General features: G+C 37.3%; 1 protein-coding gene across 3 annotated transcripts; it reads left to right on the forward strand.

The window, feature by feature from the left end:
* The first annotated feature begins 1,907 nt into the window (after nucleotides 1-1,907).
* metap1d (methionyl aminopeptidase type 1D (mitochondrial)) lies at nucleotides 1,908-15,969 on the forward strand. Of its 3 annotated transcripts, none has more exons than XM_027179332.2 (10): nucleotides 1,908-2,040; nucleotides 6,999-7,162; nucleotides 8,106-8,255; nucleotides 8,498-8,646; nucleotides 10,055-10,097; nucleotides 10,241-10,404; nucleotides 13,502-13,599; nucleotides 14,521-14,568; nucleotides 14,707-14,785; nucleotides 15,719-15,969. In XM_027179332.2, the coding sequence occupies exons 1-10, from the start codon at nucleotides 1,992-1,994 to the stop codon at nucleotides 15,795-15,797; spliced, it is 1,023 nt and encodes a 340-aa protein (XP_027035133.1). In that variant the 5' UTR covers nucleotides 1,908-1,991; the 3' UTR covers nucleotides 15,798-15,969. The 3 variants fall into 3 exon arrangements, with proteins under 3 accessions (XP_027035133.1, XP_027035134.1, XP_047659599.1); XM_047803643.1 differs by lacking the exon at nucleotides 1,908-2,040 and adding an exon at nucleotides 2,123-2,268; XM_027179333.2 differs by lacking the exon at nucleotides 6,999-7,162 and having other exon boundaries at nucleotides 1,919-2,040.
* The last annotated feature ends 6,736 nt before the right edge of the window (nucleotides 15,970-22,705 follow it).

The following is a 22,705-nucleotide window of genomic DNA, read 5'->3' on the forward strand; positions in this document are numbered from 1 at the left end:
AGCACTAGTCACTCTGTGTGTGTGTGTGTGTGTGTGTGTGTGTGTGTGTGTGTGTGTGTGTGTGTGTGTGTGTGTGTGTGTGTGTGAGATATTCCAGACAGACAAGTCACATACACATTACACCTTGGTGTGTCTCTGACCTGACCTGTTTACTCATCCAAAAGAGTTTTTCATCGTCTTTACCTAACTGCACCCACACTCCAGTAAACAGGTCCACTGCCCTTATGACTCACAGCTTAGCACTATATTCGGATTGTTTATGCTGCTCTTCTTGCTGTGTTAGGCACAGGGATCCCTGCTGATCCGTGTTTAGCTTTGAGACACGGATCGACACTCTGGAACAACATTTTGCCAAAGCAATTCTACAATTTGTACAAAAAAAAAGTATATAAAATACATAGACAACTGTTTGAGGACATGACACATGACAATCATGCCGACATGCACTTGTTGAACATTCTATTCTATTTACATTTATGATAAGCTGTACTCTTCTGGGAAGGCTTTCCATTAGAGTTTGGAGTGTGACTGTGGGGATTCAGCTTCTGTGGTGCTGTTCGTCACAAAAGTGTTCAGAAGGATCAAGGTCAGGGCTTTATGCAGGACGCTCAATTTCCTTCACTCCAATCTTGGCAAACCATGTCTTCATGGAGCTTGCTTTGTGCACAGGTTCAGTGTCATGCTGGAACAGGTTTGGGCCTCATAGTTCCAGTAAATGGAAATCGTAACACTACATCATACGAAGATATTCTATAAAATTGTGTGCTTTTTTGTACTTTGTGGCATCAGTTTGGCAAAGCAGCATATATGGATGTAATAGTCAGATGTCCACAACCTTTTTGTTGTTTCATTTTTTATTTTTTTCCTAGATATATAGAACATCTTTCTTGGAGATTATAAGAAATACTTGTAATCCTACATATGATTAACACGATCCCCTAATTTTTTGGGGATTTTTATTTGCTTTTGTCCTGCTGTCCTAAATTGGAGCTTTCTTAGCTTTGTTTGCTCATCGCGATCAAAATGTATTTTATACTTAATTAATTAATCTAGGGCAGGATCAAAATAGCAGTTTATTGTAAAATGGAACTGAATTGTAGCTAATTCTGTTCCTTTTAACACAGGGTCTGTTTGACCTGTTTATCAACACACAGGTTCCCAACCTTGGTCCTGCACATTGTAGGGCTTTTGTTTAATCTCCCTAATCTTGCTTGAAATATATGCTCATATTGTTGCACTATAGCTGTGCATGTTACATAACTGGTGTAGGTTATGGGGTCATAAAGCTATAGACCACACAACTGTCTATAATGAGTTTAACTGCAACAATGGAAATTATTATTATTATTATTATTATTATTATTATTATTATTATTATTTTATTGTTGTTACTTAGTATTTATTTATTTATTTATTTTATTATTATTGCTGTTATTATTATTATTTATTTATTTGTTTGTTTGTTATTATTAGTAGTAGTATTAGTAGTAGTAGTAGTAGTAGTAGTAGTATTAGTAGTAGTAGTAGTAGTAGTAGTAGTAGTAGTAGTAGTAGTAGTATTAGTAGTAGTAGTAGTAGTAGTAGTAGTAGTAGTAGTATTAGTAGTAGTAGTAGTAGTAGTAGTAGTATTAGTAGTAGTAGTAGTAGTAGTAGTATTAGTAGTAGTAGTAGTGTTAGTATTAGTAGTAGTATTAGTAGTATTAGTAGTAGTATTAGTAGTAGTAATATTAGTAGTAGTAGTAGTAGTAATAGTAGTAGTAGTATTAGTAGTAGTAGTAGTAGTAGTAGTATTAGTAGTAGTAGTATTAGTAGTAGTAGTAGTAGTAGTAGTAGTATTAGTAATAGTAGTAGTAATAGATCTTATACATCAGTATTAAAATGAAAGTAAACTCTCACTAATAACTCTGTCTTTTTACCTGTAATAACTAATATCTCTGAACCTGGACATTGAGCGCGCGCGCAAATCACGTGACTCGCGGCGCACAGAAAACATGGCGGCGCCCTGTGTGACAGCACTGAGGCGTGTGTTATTTCAATCAGGTACAGATGAACGTCTTTTTATATAGGTTTTTCACGTGATAGATGTTCTTCTGAATAGCACTGATAAAGTACCGTATAACAAAATGCATGGGCTTTTTCTCTCGGTTTTGGACCTTCCTGTTAGTAAGCTATGAATCATTCAGGAGTGGTTGTGTGTTTATTATTGTTTTCGTCAGCGTTGCGAAAATAACGTGTCACACCCACTTTTTGTGGCACAGCACACAACAGGTAAGGATGCACGGTATCAAGAAGATAATATACTCCCTGTGGTCACTTTATTAGGTACAAGTACCTTGGTTTATGTGTCAGTAGAAAGGTTTGAGCCCTGATCAGCTTCTGTAGATGTTGGATCATCTCAACACAGCAGTGACACTGGACATCAATTTAACAAAGGAATAAAACACAATGGAGCGCAATGTGATCATCATGTCTAGACATTTCCAGAAGTATTATATCACTGTTCTATCACAGCAGTTAGACACAATTAGATTACATTTTTATGCATTAAAGAACTTTACCCCTACTGCTAGTCTTGGCCTATTCCCACCCGTGTTTTAAGTCTCTGCGACCCAACAGCTTCTAATCTGGTAGATTAAAAGCTAACACCTGATTCCTCTGAGGCATGTAAAGCCAGCCAATGGTGTCTTGTCTAACTGTCCCTCGTGCTGTGTCACAGGCTGGTGAAACACCATCGTAGGCTTTGTGAAGCCAATTAGTGGTTTATGTCCCCGTGATTGAGAGTTTTTCATTCCTCTAACCCTGAAAGCAGATGCGTTTGCTTTTTCTTGGCTTGTCAGTTTTGCAAATGGTTGTGCCATTATTTAGATTCAGACTTCACTCTGCACTCTGAACATGTACTTTTTATCGACTTATAGTTGTATTTACAGGTGCATCTCAATAAATTAGAATGTTGTGGAAAAGTTCATTTATTTCAGTAATTCAACTTCTCACTCACTCGCTCATTTTCTACCGCTTATCCAAACTACCTCGGGTCACGGGGAGCCTGTTCCTATCTCAGGCATCATCGGGCATCAAGGCAGGATACACCCTGGACGGAGTGCCAACCCATCGAAGGGCACACGCACTCTCATTCACTCACGCAATCACACACTGGGGACAATTTTTCCAGAGATGCCAATCAACCTACCATGCATGTCTTTGGACCGGGGGAGGAAACCGGAGTACCCGGAGGAAACCCCTGAGGCACAGGGAGAACATGTAAACTCCGAGTAATTCAACTTAAATAATGAAAATCGTGTATATAATTTCAGTACACACCGACTAAAGTCTTTGGTACTTTTAATTGTGATGATTTTGGATCACATTTAACAAAAACCCACCAACTCACTAGCTCAAAATTTTTTAATAATTTATAAGACCAATAAAAAAACATTTTTAGTGAATTGTCTGCCTTCTGTAAAGTATGTTCATTTACTGTATATGTACTCAATACTTGGTAGGGGCTCTTTTTGCTTTAATTACTGCCTCAATTTGGCATGGCATGGAGGTGATCAGTCTGTGGCACTGCTGAGGTGGTATGAAAGCCCAGGTTTCTTTGACAGTGGCTTTCAGCTCATCTGCATTTTTTGGTCTCTTGTTTCTCATTTTCCTCTTGACAATACCTTATAGATTCTCTGTGGAGAAGGAAGCATGAAGTGCTCTAATATTTCTTGGTAAACAGGGGCAGTGACTTTGGTTTTCAGAAAACACACTGGACCAACACCAGCAGATGACATTGCACCGCAAGTCATCACAGATGTTGGAAACTTAACACTGGACTTCAAGCAACTTGGGCTACGGGCTTGTCCAAACTTCATCCAGACTCTAGGACGTTGGTTTCCAAATGAAATTCAAAACTTGCTCTCATCTGAAACAGTCCAGTTCTTTTTCTCCTTAGCCCAGCTAAGATGCCTCTGACGTCGTCTGTGGTTCAGGAGTGGCTTAACAAGAGGAATATGACAGACTGTAGCCAAATTCCTTGACACGTTTGTGTGTGGTGGCTCTTGATGTTTTGACCCCAGCCTCAGTCCGTTCCTTGTAAAGTTCGCTAAAATTCTTGAATCGATTTTTTGCTTGACAAAGCTCTCAAAGCTGCGGTTCTCTCGGTTGGTTGTGCATCGTTTTCTTCCACACTTTTCAATTCTGTTAACATGCTTGGATTCAGCACTCTGTGAACAGCCAGCTTCTTTGGCAATGAATGTTTGTGGCCTCCCCTCCTTGTGAAGGGTGGCAATAATTGTCTCCTTGACAACTGTCAGATCGCATTCTTCCCCATGATTGTGTAGCCTAGTGAACCAAATTGTAAAACCTTTTTTTTTTGTCTCAGGAAACTTTTGCAGGTGTATAGAGTTGATTATCTGATTGGCATGTCACCATATTCAAATTTTTTGAGCTAGTGAGTTGGTGGGATTTTGTTAAACGTGCACCAATATCATCACAAAGTTAAAAGCACCAAAGACTTAAACTACATCAGTCTGTGTGTACCGAATTTATATAATAAGCAAGTTTCAATTCATTAAATTAGAATGTCCACGACATTCTAATTTATTGAGATGCACCTGTATGTTATAGAATGTCTGCTAAATCCTGTCATGAGGTTAACAAGACAAAAATACAACTAAAAACTTAAATTTGAACTTAAACTTAAAGCACTGTCACTGGAGACTCCTTCAATACTGCAGAAATCTCCTTACAGAAAACTTTTTGAAATCTGTTCATGTGGAGCATCTGTGGTCCCTGTGTAAGCTGTTATCATGACAATTGACAGAGTCACTGCCTTAGACCTTCTGACCAATCAGATTTGAGCATTGAACAGCTATGTGATGTGTATTAAGAGCTGATCTTTGGTTGATTTGGTGGGATTGTTTTTGTAAACAATGAAATTTACTACATACAAAGTCTGCAACTAATTTATTTCTGTTGTGTGATGGTTCAGTCATGATCTAACTGAAGTTCAGTCATGATCTAACTGAAGTTTGCTGAAGACAACAGGAGTGCCAGCAGTGTCACTGCAGTCAGAATTCAGTTGTAGATAAAGCTACATATCACCCTGTTAACTCTGTTAGTTCTCCTATTAATGTAGCAGATAAACTGTCCATCAGTGCAGATCTACATTTAACCATGCTGTCTACATTGCACACACACACACACACACACACACACACACACACACACACACACACACACACACACACACCAGAGGAGGGTAAAATTATACCAAATCCTCATTCAGCCATATCCTCTCTCCTATTCATTACACCACTCACACCACAATTCTTTTTCTTTCTTTCTTTCTTTCTTTCTTTCTTTCTTTCTTTCTTTCTTTCTTTCTTTCTTTCTTTCTTTCTTTCTTTCTTTCTTTCTTTCTGTCATTCTTTCTGTCATTCTGTCTTTCGTTCTGTCTTTCTTTCTGTTTGTCTTTCTGTCTGTCTTTCTGTCTGTCCTTCTTCCGGGTTTCTGTCCTTCTGATCATCTGTTTGTTTGGTCTTCTTGTCTGTCTTTCTCTCTCTTTTTTTTTTTTTACCTGTCTGTCTGTTTCTATACGATTATTGCCATATTTTTAACGTCGGTCCTTCCTTCTGTCCGTCTGTACTTACCTATCTATATCTGCTTGTCTGTTTAGCTACAATTTATATATTTACCTCTTCCCCCCCTCCCCTCCTCCACACTTCCTTTGCTGCTGCTCTGTTCATCAGTCCGTGGTTTTTCCTCCTCCCCTCCCTCTCTCCCTTCCTCCCTTTCTCTCTCTTTCATTGCTCTATTCTGGGTCTGTGGTCACTCAGCTCTGCTCTGTTCTGACTTTGTGGTTCTCTTCCTCTGCATCACTGGGTGGTTTTACAGTAGCGTGTGCAGCGTGGCTCCGGTGTGGCGGCTCAGTATTTTGGCCGTCCTCTCGGATGAATTATGCTTGAAGTAAAGTCCGAGATTTCAGAACATAAAAATGGCTGACGTAGCACTGAATATTCTAAACACTGGAGAAAGGCTTGAGAGAGAGAGAGATGGAGCATGAGCCTCTCAAAATAAAGTATGTCGAGGACTAAAAGCCAGAACCACCAACGCTCAGTGGCTTAAAGCAAACAGAATAAAAAAAAAAAAAGTGGTGCGTAAATGTTTGTACACTATTGTTAATATGTTTTAATTATTTGTACACGATGTACATCTGTGGAGTATGTGTCCACAGAAATGTAATTATGTGATTATATTAATCTTAGTTAATATTCAGACATTTTTCTTTAGTGGTGTTTTGCTTTAAATACGCTAGAACAGGACAGGGTGCATTCTAAAGAGCAGACACACTAGAGGAAAATCCTATTAAAGAAATACCCTGGGGTATTTGGCGATTTAATTATCTGCCTTTGTGGTGTATGCGTGATTACCACAGACAGGAATTTCAACATGTTCAACTTTAATGGGGAAAAGAACTAAAAAAAAAAAAACAACCTGTTCATAAATAGGTTTTTTTTTTGTATAAGATTTTTTTTAAGCTTATCGCATATCAGTTGAGTTTTTTTTTTTTATGTGGGTTTGTGGTAAAGTCCTTGTACTGTATAAACCTTCTGGAAAGTGCCAATAATTCTGAAGCTGACTTCATACTCTTTATTATCAATGTTTTTTAATTGTCAATATATAAATCTTTAGCTGTGTGTTTACAATATTTATTGACAGAGTACAGCAGCTGCCCTAAGATTTATTCTCTAATTGACTTCCATGCTGTTGATGTTTTTCTTTTTCTCATTACAGAGGAATGAGTAAAAATTATTTTCTGTGATACTTAACTTTACGCTACAGATGCAGTGGATAGAAACACTAGAGAATTTTGTAGCACGTGTTCTTGGTTGTGGATGCTGTGCGATATTGAGTCGAATGGTGTATATAGTTTTATTGTTGTTGTTTGGTTGAGTTTCTGGCTTAATAGTTGCATTATGGTTGTTTTCTGGTTGTGTTGGCGTTGTGGTTAGTCTCCTCAGGCCTGTCACAGAGAGCGGTGCGGTTGCCAGGATGTCAGCGATGCTCGTGCAGTGCCCAGCGTCAACAACGCCGCCACTTCTTCTGGAAAAAAAGAACGGGCTCACAAAGCGTGGTTCGGCCCACCGTGGTGCGGCCGTCTTACCCGGTACCTGAGGTATACCTGAAAATTTAAATAAGTTGTAATATTCTAAAATCATTACAACTCACCGTTGTCTTGTACCATACATGCCCATGATGACTTGGGAGGTTGGAATATTAATAAGGTTTGAGTAAAGGGAAATTAGCCAATGACAGTATGAGGATTCAGTGCCGAGACGAGAGATGAGCATTCAATTCAATTCAATTCAAGTTTATTTGTATAGCGCTTTTTACAATAGACATTGTCTCAAAGCAGCTTTACAGAACATAAACATAGAGCAGAAGGTAAACATAAGGAATAATAAAAGTAATAACGAATAATAAAAGAAATAAGAATTAACAGAATAAAAATTCAAGATTATTATTAGATGTATATAGTTCACAATTTGTATGTATTTATCCCCCTATGAGCAAGTCTGAGGTGACTCAGGCAGCAGTGGCAAGGAAAAACTCCGTTAAAGTGGTAAAGGAAGAAACCTTGAGAGGAACCGGACTCAAGGGGGACCCATCATCATATGGGTGACACTGGCGGTGTGATTGTAATATACAGTCAAACAAATGTTGTATTGGTGTAAGGATCATGGACTTCAGATCTCCTTAGTATCACAGAGTCTAACTGGAGATGTCTCAGGATTCTTAAAGTTGGCCTCGGCTCAGTGGACGTCCAAAGGCTTCGTCCCACAGAGCATCTATCCCAGATGTGTGTTTATGGAGCACGCTAGACTCACCCTCATTAATATCCCCAAAAAGGACGCACTGGAACTCAGATCTGTATATGTACAGAGAATCCTGTTACCTGTGTGTTTCTAAAGCTGACAGGAAGCAGACACACTTCTAGATCCCAAACCTGAACAAATTCAGTCAGTTATTGTGCAATTAAACAAGCAGAATGTAAAGATGTATAAATACATGTATGTAAAGTTTCTGTCTGTCTGTCTGTCTGTCTGTCTCTGTCTCAGCACATCCAGAAGCCAGGTTACGTCTCCTCCAGCTCTGTGCCCGAGTGGCCTGATTATATTGAGATAAAGGATGAGGAGCAGATTGAGGGTTTAAGGAGAGCATGTCAGCTCGCTAGACACATCCTCCTCCTCGCTGGAAGCAGACTCAAGGTTCTTTTCTACTGTTTCTAGAACATTTGGTTTATCTGACTAAGGGGTGAATCTCGAGTCAGTATGTCATGCGCTTCCAGATACATGTACTGTATACAGATATTGGGCTTCATTAGATTTCTTGACCAGTGTAAGACAATTTGACAAAATCAGATCATGATTAGATCAGTGTTTTGTGTCAAAAAGAACATGTCAGGATGGAGACCTGATGCATGAGTTCATCCTTTTAATTCTGATTACAGGTCGGTATGACAACAGACGAAATTGACTTCATTGTGCACCAGGAGACGATCAGACACAATGCCTATCCCTCACCACTGCACTATGGTGGATTTCCCAAGTCAGTGTGTACATCTGTAAATAACGTGGTGTGTCACGGCATTCCAGACAGGTAGCATTACCTCAGCAGTGCCATTTTATATATATATATATATATATTATATATATTATTATTGTTATTATTATGATTGTTGTTGTTATTATTATTATTATTATTATTATACATTTTATATATATATATTATACATTTTATATATATATAGTATATATAGTATTTTAAATTTTAAGTTAATCTTTTTTAAATGAATTTTAAACTTTAATTGTATATATTCACTTATTTATTTTGCTTCTTATTTTTTCTTCTTATTATTATTCTATATTTATTTTTCTCTTTCTTCTGCTTTGAGACAATAGGAAATTCTTAAAAGCGCTGTACAAATAAATTAAATCGAATTATTACTCTGTTAGTTCCTAAGTTGTAAGTGTTTGTGCGTATGTTTCTTATGTTTGAAAAGCAATCTTGCAAAGCAAAGTTGTAAGAACGAACTTGGATAGGCAAGATAATGGAGAACACTCACTTATGTCCTTGCTTTTAGCTTTGCTCTTAATGACGTCTATGTGACAGTACGTTACCTCAGATGTTTGTGGTAAAAAACATGAGGAAGTGTGTTTGAACCAGTTACAGCAGCAACAAACTGCCTTGAACTTGTATTCACTGAGGTAAATAGCTAGCTAGCGAAATTAACCAGAAGGTTATTTCTAGCTTACTTGTTTAGTTTTCAGTTAATTTGTTATTGTTTGCAATTCATTACAGAACAAATAATTTTCCTTCCAGGTAGCCAAGTTAGCTAGCTAAACTGACCAGAGTGCTATCTATCTATCTATCTATCTATCTATCTATCTATCTATCTATCTCTCTCTCTCTCTCTCTCTCTCTCTCTCTCTCTCTCTCTCTATATATATATATATATATATATATATATATATATATATATATATATATATATATATATATATATATATATATATAATCAATGGCCTACCATCATGAGTCATTTAATCTGTGGTTTTTAGTTGTAGTTTATTTATTTCTAGTAGCATGAGTCTGATGGTTCAGAGAAACTGTTGCTTGCTCAGAGAATTAAAGATTTTGCTTGGTCAACTGAAATAATCTAACCTAACTAGCTAATACACTGATTTTATCATTCACACTGTTATAATTCACAACACTAAACCTTTAACAAAAGTGTCACACAACTTACACCATACATTAATGTTAGCCACTTTCGAATTTTCTTCATGTTAGCTAAGGTAATGTTTATTTCTATTAGTTCATGTTAAATAACTGGTTCAACAGATTACATGTAACAGGTTGCCTCAAATGTTTGGAAGCCAACAGCAAATATGGAAAAATGCTGTGAATTTAGCATGTTAGTTCACATCAACTGAAGTAGATTGCTAGCTAAATTTACCACAGTATGTTTAGCAAACCAGTGTTTTTCTACATGTTTCTTTTTCAGTCGGCCACTTCAAGATGGAGATATCATTAACATAGATGTTACTGTAAGTGCACACACACACACACACACACACACACAAACACAAAATACAATTTAACTATTATTATTATTGCTACTACTACTACTATTATTAGATCTGTTATAGTTGTTAATTACATAAGTTATTTTGAGTTTTTTGGTATGTAGGTTTACCTGGAAGGTTACCACGGTGACACCTCAGAGACCTTTCTGATTGGTTCAGTGGACGAGCAAGGTAGGAAGTTAGTAGACGTGGCGCGACAGTGTAGAGACAAGGCCATTGCAGTATGTGGACCAGGACGCCCACTGTGTGTCATCGGCAATACCATAAGGTACACACTGTGTGTGTGTGTGTGTGTGTGTGTGTGTGTGTGTGTGTGTGTGTGTGTGTGTGTGTGTGTGTGTGTGAGAGAGAAAGAGAGTGGGTGAGTAAGAGAGAATATGAAAATTTGTGTGAGCCAGAGAAGAGTGCACGAAGGATTATTTGAGCATGTACAAAGGACAATATGTGTTAAGTGTTCCGCCAAGCACACACACACACACACACACACACACACACACACACTGCCCTCTATTAGTTTTTCTTCACTCATCATACAATTTGTTCACAATTTCATGCTGAATATAGTTTTCAGAAGAATTGTAGTTCACTAAGGTGATGGCATTGAAGATGACTGAAAGTACAATGAGAAAGTAAGACAATCTAAAGGGGAACAGAAAGGATGAGAAGAGAGAGGGAAAGCTAAGCAAGAGGGTGAAGTAAAAAGAACAGCAAAAGAAAGGAAACATGAAAAGAGGAGAGAGAATGACAAGAAAAAGAAGAGTGAGGAAAGCTGAGACATAAAAACAAGAGAATGGCAAAAAGATGAGAAAAGGAAGGAGGAGAAGAGAGACAGTTAAATCGAATTGTTGATGGGTTAAAAGGAGAAGAAGTGAGTGTGAGAGGAAAGACAAAAAGAGAACAGACATAAATAAAGAGATGAGAGGAAAAGCAACAAGAGGGAGGAGGACAGAGGGCCGGAGAAGGGAGGGAGAGAAGAGCAAAAGAGGAAAGGATGAGACAACAAGACCGAGAGTGGTAGAAAGAAAAGATTAAAAGAAAAACAGGAAGAGATGAGTGGAGAAATAAAAGAGAAGAGAGATGGAGAGAAAGAGGGTGAAAAAAACATGTACAGATCCATACTTCATGGAATTAACATGGAAAACATACAAACTCTCTCTCTCACTCGCTCTCTCTCTCTCTCTCTCTCTCTCTCTCTCTCTCTCTCTCTCTCTCTCTCTCTCGCTCTCTCATCTATAATTAACTCAAGGACTCTCCAGTGCTCACTAGCCTTTGTCTGAGTGTAAGGATTCAGCCTACACACATGTACACACACTTGAAACTCGAGAACATCAGCTCACAGCCTGGCTATAAGAACATCATCTCAGCATAAAAGTGAAGACCGAAAAACAGAGAGATAGTGAAAGAGAGACTGAGGGACAGAGGGAAAAGGGGAGGATGCGATAAGTCGTGGCTCTGAACCCTCCATTTCCCGTCGCAGTGCTACGAACAGCACTACATAGAGTTAATGTATTTCTGGGCTTGCACGAAACGAACAATTACCCAGAGTGCACCAGGGTTCTCTCCCTGCAATGGGGTGTAAATTACAGGTTAGCTGGTCGCGTTGTGCGTACATGTGTGTGTGTGCGGGTGTGTGCGCGAGTGTGTGTATGAGATGTAAATTACAGGCTAGCTCATGCTGTCTTGAAGAAATGCAGTGTCTGCCAGGCAGAGTCCAGCTCCCTGCAGAGACACACTCGCAGCCACAGGGAGAAGGAGGACATGCAGAAAGGGACGACACACAAAAACCTCTTTCTATAGTGTTACACAAAAGACACGACAACAACAGCATTGGCCTGGTCACACTGATTATAGCAAAGGTTCTCACAACCCGATTTATCTACAGAACACAACCCTTGTGAACTCCAGAAAATAATTATTTCATAAAAAGAATATCTGCAAAATCAAATATTAGATTCATTTGCTAAATTGGTATCATATATTTTTAATAGGCTTTTCATTTCTGATTTTTTCCCCCTCCCAATACAGATTACTTGGATAATGTTATCATTTGTATATTCTGTATATATTTCAATTGTTATTTCTTTAAAAATATTGTTTTATATAGTGTATCCAGATATACATAATTATAATTTAGAGTTGCCAGATTTCTCAGATTTGTGTAGTACACCATATAGTTAATCAGGAAAATTTAATATTTTGTCTTATTTGTATTATAATTAACGTTTGAATTTATAATATACACATATAATGTATATTTATAACGTAGATATTTGCTTATGTAGCTCTGTCTATCAAGACAATACAAGACCCTAACCAATTAACAAACAAAACAATTCTCATTTAGTATATGTTTATAGTTACATTCAGTGTCATGTAATATCTGAAAAACAAGTTATTTCCTGTTATCACTTTGCATCAGCAGCCTCACTAACCTCTCTGTGATATGGAGTTGTGTTAATGTTTCATAGTCTCGCTCAGGGATACAGAAAGCTATCTATCTGTCTATCCATCCATCCATCCATCCAGAGAAGATTAGTAACTGTGTTAAATGATTGCCATTTATAAACAGTCCCTTATATTGTTTGAAGACGGCCTTTAAACCTTCCTAGATTAATGAGCTTCAATTGCTTCTCTGAGGTCATGGATAATGTCCTTTCTTTTTGTCATGATGCAGACCTACTCATACCAGAACTGCTGTCCAGAGGATTTGTCTGTGGATTTAATTTTAATGTACAGCAATTGTCATTTATTAGACGTTTCCTTTGTGCTTTAATATGTGTGCAGCTTTGTATCATAATTTTGTTGCTCTTTACGGTAAATCTCCGTGCAGGTACACACATGTCTCTCTGAGTAAGCTGCGCTTTTGTCTTCTCTCTCTCTTTTTCTCTCTGTCTCACTCCGTCTCTCGCTTCCTTTTTTGCCTCCAACCCTTAGTACTTCCTTACTCTTATTCTATGTTCAGAGTGTGTGCTAAGACCAACACTATCATTACATGCACACAAGAGCCCATTACTTCTCCCCAGGAAAGACTTCTGTTTTTCTTCTCTATTTTATCTAAAGTTTGTAGTTTCTCTTATAGTTTCTCTAAATTCTTTTCATGAATTCTTTCTCCATCCTTCTTTCTCAGGGGAAAATTGCACCTTTTAAAGTATTTTTTGCCCATGGGGAATTGACATGTGAGACCATAGCAACCAATTGTCATTTCAATACTCTTATAAATCAATAAAGTTGCATCCATGCACCCAGAATGAGCTCCTGTAGATGCCTCATTGTTTGATTGCCGGTTCTCACTCTGAAATACAGTTCTGACATCTGTGTGTGTGTGTGTGTGTGTGTGTGTGTGTGTGTGTGTGTGTGAATTACAGTGAAATCGCCCACTCGAACGGTTTCTGTGTGTGTCCATACTTCATCGGCCATGGCATCGGGTCTTACTTCCACGGTCACCCTGAGATCTGGCATCATGGTAAGAATTCAGTTTTTTACGGTTGTGGTCTCAAAAACCACAAAAAAAAACACTATTGGTGAAATAGTTTTGGTTAAAAGTTTGACTAATCCTCTAGTTTGAATAGTCGTCTCTCTGTTCAATCACAGGGTAACTAGTCCACCGTATGCAGAAATGTGCAGCGAACGTTTTCCTCCGAGAGTGTTGCACTGCCCAGTGACAAAGCATGAGCAGTGATGTGGCTTTAAAATATGTGATTGGCTGGCTTCAAATGCCTTAGAGGAAGATAATAGAGAGTGGGCGGGTGGGTGTTAATTTGCAAGTGACCCAAACCCCCCAATTCATAACAGTTTTATTGACCACCTCTTGTATTAAAATATTGTACATTTTCATATAAGAAGCAGTATCTGTAAAGGAACTGAACTAGAATTCTCAATTTTAAGTGATTTTTCTAATAGAGATGCAGCTTCAATATTTACTTGTTATACGTTTTTATTTATTTATTTATTTATTTATTTATTTATTTATTTATTTATTTATTTATTTATTTATTTATTTAAAAATGGTTATACAGTTTGGTCCCCTGCAATCCCTGTTCCCACACAAAGGTACCTACCCTGGTTATTGAAACTAGGCCGAGGAACTAAAGTCATTTGGTTGGTTCCTCGGTTGAGTTATCAGTTCACCAAAATGTCCAGATTCCTGCAAGGTTCCTATCGGGTCCATGTGTCTCATGAGAAGTCTGTACTTGACTGCTTATATGGATTTATAATTGAATTTCTCCAAAGAGGCTTACACAATGAGACATAATCCAGTCCAACCATACACTCCAAGGTTCATCAGTGACTCTCTGGCAGTCCTGGGGTTTGAGTTAACAACCGTCAGATCACTTCATCATGTAGATGTCATGATTAGGATTGAAAGCACGTTAATGTTTTACAGCCAACGAAAATGACTTGCTGATGGAAGACGGCATGGCCTTCACAATAGGTATGTGCTTGTACTGTATTCCTGTTTGTGTGTGCGTATGCGTGTACATTGTTTTGTTTGTGGATATTTTTAGGAGTCTGTGTTCTTTTTCTGTCAATATTCTCTTTTACATGTTCATATTTTTTCTTTTTTCCCCAGAACCCATTCTGATGGAAGGAACCTCTGAAATCAGGATCCTCAGAGACAAATGGACCGCCATCTCAACGGATGACAAAAGGTTCTTTTCTCTTCTCCACATGTTCAAGCATACATACTGTAGAAGACAATTCAGGTTCTAGTGAGAGCCTTATTACTATTACTGTCACCTATTACTGTTAATGAGCCTAAATGTACAGTTATGAGAAGGTTTTCTGTTTATTTGCCTAAAGTCTACCAGGACCCAAAAGAGTGATATGACAATTTGAAGTAACTTTGGGTTAATGTATGCACCATTCACAACGTTTAGGAGTACCCACTGTGTTACATTGTACTGTGATGTAGCATTAATAGCTGTTTCACAATGGATGTTTGGCTGGCTTGACATGTCTTGGAGGAAGTGGTGGTAGCTGACGGTTGGTATGTTGGAGAGCTGGATGGTGGATTGGAATTGATGGGTGATCAAATTGGGAAGAAAAATCAAAAAAGAAAGTTGATTTACATCTTTATTTTTATCAATCCTGCATGTGCTATGAATTAAAAACTGACATCCTGCACACAAACTCCAAACGTACAGGGTTAATGGATCTTGAAAGATATTTGTGATATTGGTATCAGAAACTGATATTTTTAAATTAGTGCAAATGTCGGTGTTATCAACCCCGGACTGGGAAAATCCTCTGTGTGAACATTACAGTGGTAAATCTGAGCTTTTTACAAGCTGAAATTTTTCTATTTTTCACTTGCCTTTTTAATGATATAGATACATTGGTCTGAATAGTCTGTCCTGCATAGCCTCAGGCTAATTGCTAATGGCTCTGTCAGCAGGTGTGGACAGTCTCCACCACTGCTTGTTCAGCACTCGAGACAGACTCCCATGTTTAAGGTGGACTGAAGGGAGATGTAGTGTCAAGAGAGAGGGCCTAATCTCTAGATTTTCCTTAAATGTGAATCACTTAATCTGTTTAAATATGACTCACTCATATGTAAGTGTGTGTGTGTGTGATATTTCCAGATCAGCCCAGTTTGAGCACACGGTGGTCATTACCTCTGATGGTGTCGAGATTCTGACCAAATTACCAGATGAGGACTGAATGTGGTCAAGATTCTTGCATGTTGTTTAAAGACAATCGGGGTTTTGCAACATACAGTGTAACAGTTGCATTTAATAAACTATAGAAAATAAGACTATTTTTTAAAGATGTACTGTAATACATTTGGATTAAAATATTTGAAAGAGTGTTCTGATTAAAGAAAGTACAAAGATTTTGTGTTGAGATATTTGTACCTGCTACCTAAAAATGTGCCGTATATATTTTTTGTTAGCAGTTTCACATTTATGATTTTATTTTAATCCCATTTAAAATGTATTTACTATAAAGACATTTTTTTGCTATTTTAATCAAATTTGACTTTTGCTTTTAAAAATTTAATCCACCTTTTATTTATTTATTTTTTTTATTAACCTCAGCTAAATGTTTCATTATTTCCTAGCTCTATTAGGAGAGCATATCCTACATCACTCCTAAAACATCAATCTGTCTCGAGATCAGCTCTGGAATGACCGAGAAAACTTTGTTACGTTTCATTAACATGCCTTACGCTCACTATCTGCCTCATCATGAGATTACACTGGAGTAATGTCATTATGTGAGCGCATATCCACCGAGAGGTGATTTTATTTATGGCATATGAGGGTTCCCTGGCATTGGGGTCTTCCTATATAATCAGGTTTAGTAACTGATCATATTTAGGTCTTATGATGAGATTGGACAGGTGGAGCTAACAGGCTGTACCAAACCATGGTAGATGTGCTCTTGATGGATGATGCATGACACAAAATTATATACACAAGGACATTAAGGAGGTAAATATCAGATTTTATGCCAAGCAACTCTCACACTTGTGTCATTGTCAAGTCCAAGACAAAGACTGATCGAGATCTGTTTTCCAGAAGAAGAAATTATTCTCAGAATAAAAAATAATAAAGAATAAAAAAATAAATACAAAAAATAAAGACAACGTTAACATTATTTTTATAAACTCTCAGTTCAGACCACCAACATATTTAGCAAGAGTAATGCCCAAAACAGAAAAGTTCAAGCACAAATGGCAAAGAATCCAAGGCATTTTCAAGTCATTACAGAAAACATCTCAAGATAAGACTTGACTTCTACATCCCTGGTAGTAACCTCTGACATTAAATATTAACATCTTTTTAAAAAATTAAATATCTTATGGCAGAACATTCAAATCCCCACAGCAATTTATAACTAATAAATGGTTTACCTAATGACAAAAATGGCTATTTGTGTCTCAAATATAGCTTAGAGAGACAAATACATTTATTCTTTATGTTTGCAACCGTTTAAACGTGTCATACTTTTATTTTTTATAATACTATCTTATTTATTAATTCTCTTACATACGTTTTCTCTCTTTCTCATGAAATTAACATGAAACACTCTTTACCTTCTTATTGAAATCTTCCTGACTGATTTTAACAAATGCAGAGACATGAGACTCTTTCCATTGAAGTTAAATAACCCTCTGCTTTTGTTATCTGTTAATCTTTTTTTTAATACAATATTGATCTAGATTAGAGCCTGAAAACCTGAGTTAAAGCTGAACTGTTGTCAAAGATCACGTTATGGCAAATTGATCAACACCTTCTGACCAATCAGAATCGAGAACTCGTCAAGGCTGATATCTAAATGATGACCCAAATGAATCAAAATGAGATTTTAAACCATTTTTTTTTAATTCAACCTCAAATCAGATCAATGACGTACAACAAAATAACCAGGTGTAAACTGGGTGAAACCGAACACTTGACCTAACCCGGTTTCTTTCTTTTGTAAATTGGGTGTGTCCTTAAAGAAGCTATTTGGAACGGAGTCTGGTTCAACCCGATGTTCACTGGTTTGTGTGCGTTTGAACTCAGCTCCATACCGAGGGCGCAGCCGCAGTGGCCGCACGGTGACAACAAAGCGCACGAAGGATTAACGCATAAAAACCCGCCCATTAACATGAAACGTCTCCAATAATCACCATATCTGCATCCCAAACCCGCATGAATATAAGAACTGTACGTTGCTACAGCTTCTGAGATATATTACTAGCAAGTGCGCGTTTTGGAACACGGACATGATTTTACTATACATTATATAAACAGGTGGCTCTCAAACTGTGAAACAGAAGTATATAAAAGTTCTTATACAGTATCTTCATGTAGTTCTTGGACACAGTAACTAAAATCATTTTGGAACTGGAGCTGTTTTTTCGCCATTTTTAACTGATTTGTCTTTCTTACTCCCGTATGCCAAAATGGCTGCGTCCCAAACCGCATTTCTTCCGTACAACATGGCCTTAAACACTTAGCCACTAATTTAGCAGCCTGTGTAGTGTACCGTGCGGTTTGAGCTGCAACAATGGGCATCATACTGTTTACCTAAATATTTAGCTCATGTAGCCTCTTATTTTAGTCACATTTTTTTATTATACGTTTTCTTATTTTCTTTATTATCATAAATATATTTAACTAAATATAAGAATATTGATAATAATAGTAACAACAACAACAACAACAACAATAATAATAATAATAATAATAATAATAATAATAATTAGATCGTTTTACTTTTGTTGTTGTTGCTCTTGACAGAGTTCATAATTCTTTACTTTATTTATATTAGCCCTACTTTATTATGAAGAGTTTAAAGAAAAAAAGAAAATAAACATCACAATAATACAATATTATTATTATTATAATAATAATAATAATAATAATAATAATAATAATAATAATAAATCAGAATGAGAAAGAAAGAAAGAAAGAAAGGAAGAAAGAAAGAAAATTAGAAAGAAAGAAATATTGGGATTGGCTTTTAATTTTCTAAGAGAATACATACTATAGCTCTTGAATTTTTGTCCTTCTTGAGTCACACCTCCACCCCCGTGTGTGTGTGTGTGTGTGTGTGTGTGTGTGTGTGTGTGTGTGTGTGTGTGTGTGTGTGTGTGTGTGTGTGTGTGTGTGAGAGAGAGAGAGAGAGAGAGAGAGAGAGAGAGAGAGAGAGAGAGAGAGAGGAGCTGTGGTCGATAGCGGCTTCTCTAAACGCGACTCTTACATCGAAATGTAATTGCAGTCATTTTGCAGTCTTTGTGCACATTTGCTTTTTTCGTGTCGCAATTACAAGCAATTTCAATGAATCTTTTTAGTGGAACAAAAAGAATGGGATGGGAGGTAGCGGAGGGGAGGATGGAGGGAGGGCGAGAGAGAGAGAGAGAGAGAGAGAGAGAGAGAGAGAGAGACAGGGAGAGACAGAGAGATACAGAGAGAGAGAGAGAGAGAGAGAGAGAGAGAGAGAGAGAGAGAGAGAGATACAGAGAGAGAGACAGGGGGGGGGGGGGGGAATTGACTTGTGGTGTTTGGCAGTGACCGGGTGGGTGGAGAGGCGGCTCAGTTCGCGGTTAGATTTTTAGCCGCCTGCTAAACCGTTTGCAGGTGGTCCTGAGCTCACAGGGGGTCTGTTAGAGAAAAGAGCTGCTTAAAACAACCATGTTATCATCATGACCTCCCACAGAGAATGCAGACGAGGACAAACCGGTGGACAAAATACTAGATATTCAAGTCTTTTATCAAGTTAATATAGGCTTACCTTCTCTGCGCCTTTGACATTTTAGCTATAAATATTTAAATATGTAGAATATAATGATCTATATAGTGAGTCCACAGATGTCTGAAATTTTATGATTTTTTAAATTTATTTTATTTAGGGAATTTTTCTTTCTTTCTTTCTTTCTTTCTTTCTTTCTTTCTTTCTTTCTTTCTTTCTTTCTTTCTTTCTTTCTTTCTAGTCCTTATAAATAAAGTTGAATCTAATCTAATCTTTATAAAATGAAATACATTTTATTCAAATTGCAGATATCTCATTTGTCGTTGTTATTAGAGCATATTTAATCACATGGCTCTAAAATGTAGTTTATGTAATTATTATAATAATGTAAAAAGTAATTATTCCTTGAAAATATAACGGAATTATTTCTGACAAACGTACGAAATTTATTTTTCCAACAGAGATATATATAAAATCTGTAAAGATATTAACCTAAAAAGCCATGCATTTTTAATGTATGTCAAATTATAGCTATAGAATAATTTAAGAAACCTCTAGTGTTAGGCTTTAGTGACGTGGCAGCTTTGTTGTTATAGCGACCCAATTGCGCGTAAAATCCTGAGCTTGTATAGTATTATGGGATATGCAAACCTATATAACCTATATAACCCACGGATGTGTACAGTGCTCAACAAACGGATGCGATTACCCGAGACTCCTAATGATGTGGTTTGCAAATAAAAGGCGGCATTTCAATCATTACCAGCTGAAACTCTGAAGGAATATGTGAAATGCTTACAATGTACGGTAATAAAACCATAAGTAGGCTGAATGTACATTGGCGGAAATTCCTAAAACTGGTTCTTCTTCTTTAAAAAAAAATCCACCTCTTGTCTGGGGGTTGAACACCACAAAGGTGTGGATGTTCAGGGTTAAATTAGGATGTGTAAAATGTAGTGTAGTTATGTTGTTTGTTATGTTGTTTAAAAAGTATTATATTCTGGATTATGGCTATTATGTATATGATTTTTAATTTACTTTGAGTGGACAATCCCCCAACCCAACAAACGCCCACTGTGATTTTACACTTTTATCCAAATGCATCAAATGGACACGTGAGCTTCTCGGTTCCTATACACCCTGCACTTTTAACAAGTAATTATTTAGAGCAATTCTAATGAAGAACATATTATGGTTCTAGACCACATTTCCATCATCCAGCTGCTTTTGGTGCTACACTGGAGTTAATAATCATTTCCCACAACAAAGGGTTTTTTTGGTTGTTAATAGAATCATCAATGGAGGTAATGTCAAAAAATCTAAAAAGGTTTATCTCATCATAGGACTGTTCTGGTGCACTCCATGTGCTTTTGCTTGTTGTTTGAGTTTTACTGTAATGGATATGTTTTTTCTTTATTTATTACCTTCATTCATGGCAATGTGTACATAGTGAAGCTTAAAAACTACATCAGTAGTCCTTAAGGTCCAATTATAAAACATAAAGTTATAAAGATTCATTATAAAGTCACACCATTTGTGGTACCACTTCAGCAACAAAGACAAGTACAGACTGGGCCAAATGAAGCATTTAATGTTTTAATGTGTGTTGTTTTTACATCGATTACATAATCCGATCAACGGTTAATGTGACAGACAACACAGCTATTAAAGCTTTATTCAAACTATTTTATGCACCTTTATAATTCGGGCTCATTAATGATGAATCATTTGTATATTTAAAAAAATGATACCCATTGATCAAGCAATAGAGGAGAGGAAAAACTCCCTGAGATAACATGAGGAAGAAAGAGAGGAAGAGAAGAACCAGGCTCAAATGTGAACCCATCCTCTTCTGGGTGACAACGGATTGTATGTATGTATGTATTCAAATAATTTCTATTCTATTACTGTATATTATACAGTAAAAACGTGGTAATTGTGTTAAAAGGAATACATACTGATCTTACAGTATGTATCATCTTGTTGCTTTGCCAGTTTAAATTGCACTAAAAACCATGTTATATATCTGATTGGTCAGTAGCGGATTGGTGACACTTTGGACTGATTTAACTGAATTATCCCCTTGAATTCGGTGACGTTTTTGTTATTTTTAAATGCATTTACACATAAACAAGGCCCTGTAGGCATTAGTTGCGTTAAGTAAATATGTTTACAATAATATCTTTTTTTATTACACATTCTCATCATTCAGCTTTCAGTGGCTTATTTATATAATGCTACAACTGCCCGAAATCATTGGTCACGTGGTATAGGGTTTGTAAAAGTTCCTATTTAAAAGCCCCTGACATTTTTTTCTTTCACCCTGCAGGTGACACTGAGTTTGTTATAGACCTACTGCATGTGCAGTGTTTGTTTTAATATTATATATAATGTATCTTCCGGCTTGTTCAGGGAATCACACACAAAGTTTTAATTACACGGGAATCTATGCGTATTGTGCATCCTTTATTTCAGATATGAAAAAAGGCTGAGTTTCAAGAAATGAAACTTTACAGAACCGCGTGTCCCCCGTACCAAAAATAATCCAAGGCTGAGTCGGATCTGGAAGCGAAGGGCGTTTTGGGAGAATAATATTTCCGAGGCGGTTCTGCTTGAGGCGGTTTTATGCTCTCTCTCTCTCTCTCTCTCTCTCTCTCTCTCTCTCTCTCTCTCTCTCTCTCTCTCTCTCTCTCTCTTATTTTTTTTTTTTTTACTTTGCTTCAGTGCCGCTCATAAAACGTCTGGGAGAGGCGCGCAATGACTCCAGAAAGTCTGCAGTGGGAAGAGCCTTGTAGCCGCACACGGAACGCCCTCCCCTCCCCGTTTCTCCGCCGCGTTCCAAACTGAGACGCGCCCGCACACCGCCGCGCACTGCTTTCTCCAAACGCACTCTTTTCTCCAAACGCATGCTTCCACGCGTACTTAAACCGCATACTTTTGCGCTAAATAGTAGTAATAGTGCGTCTTGATGCTCCCATGGGCCACTCTATCTACGTTTGCATAGCGCAGTGACATACAGTAGTAGAGACCCAGGTATCAGTATATCAATATCTAGTTGCTATTATTCTTTACTTATTTATACAATAGTATGCGTTTTTCTTATACAGTCAGTATGCTCTAGCGACCGTGTAAGGGTTATATCCGGGATTTCCCTCGGTATATTAGTGATTTCACGCTTATGATTTGCACTGGAAGACCCAGACATGGCGTCCGTTAAATACACGTTCTCATTGGGCCGGAGGTGTGCGGTTTGAAACAGTCCAGCCGTTTCCACTATTAGCGCCCTCAAGGCGTCGTTTCTCCTTCCACCTCTGCCACGATTTATCTATACAGAATAAGGGCATCCATCAATAAATGTACCTTTATACTATCAAAAATAAATGAAG

This window comes from Tachysurus fulvidraco, chromosome 18 (assembly GCF_022655615.1).
Source record: "Tachysurus fulvidraco isolate hzauxx_2018 chromosome 18, HZAU_PFXX_2.0, whole genome shotgun sequence".
NCBI classification, from domain to species: Eukaryota; Metazoa; Chordata; class Actinopteri; order Siluriformes; family Bagridae; genus Tachysurus; species Tachysurus fulvidraco.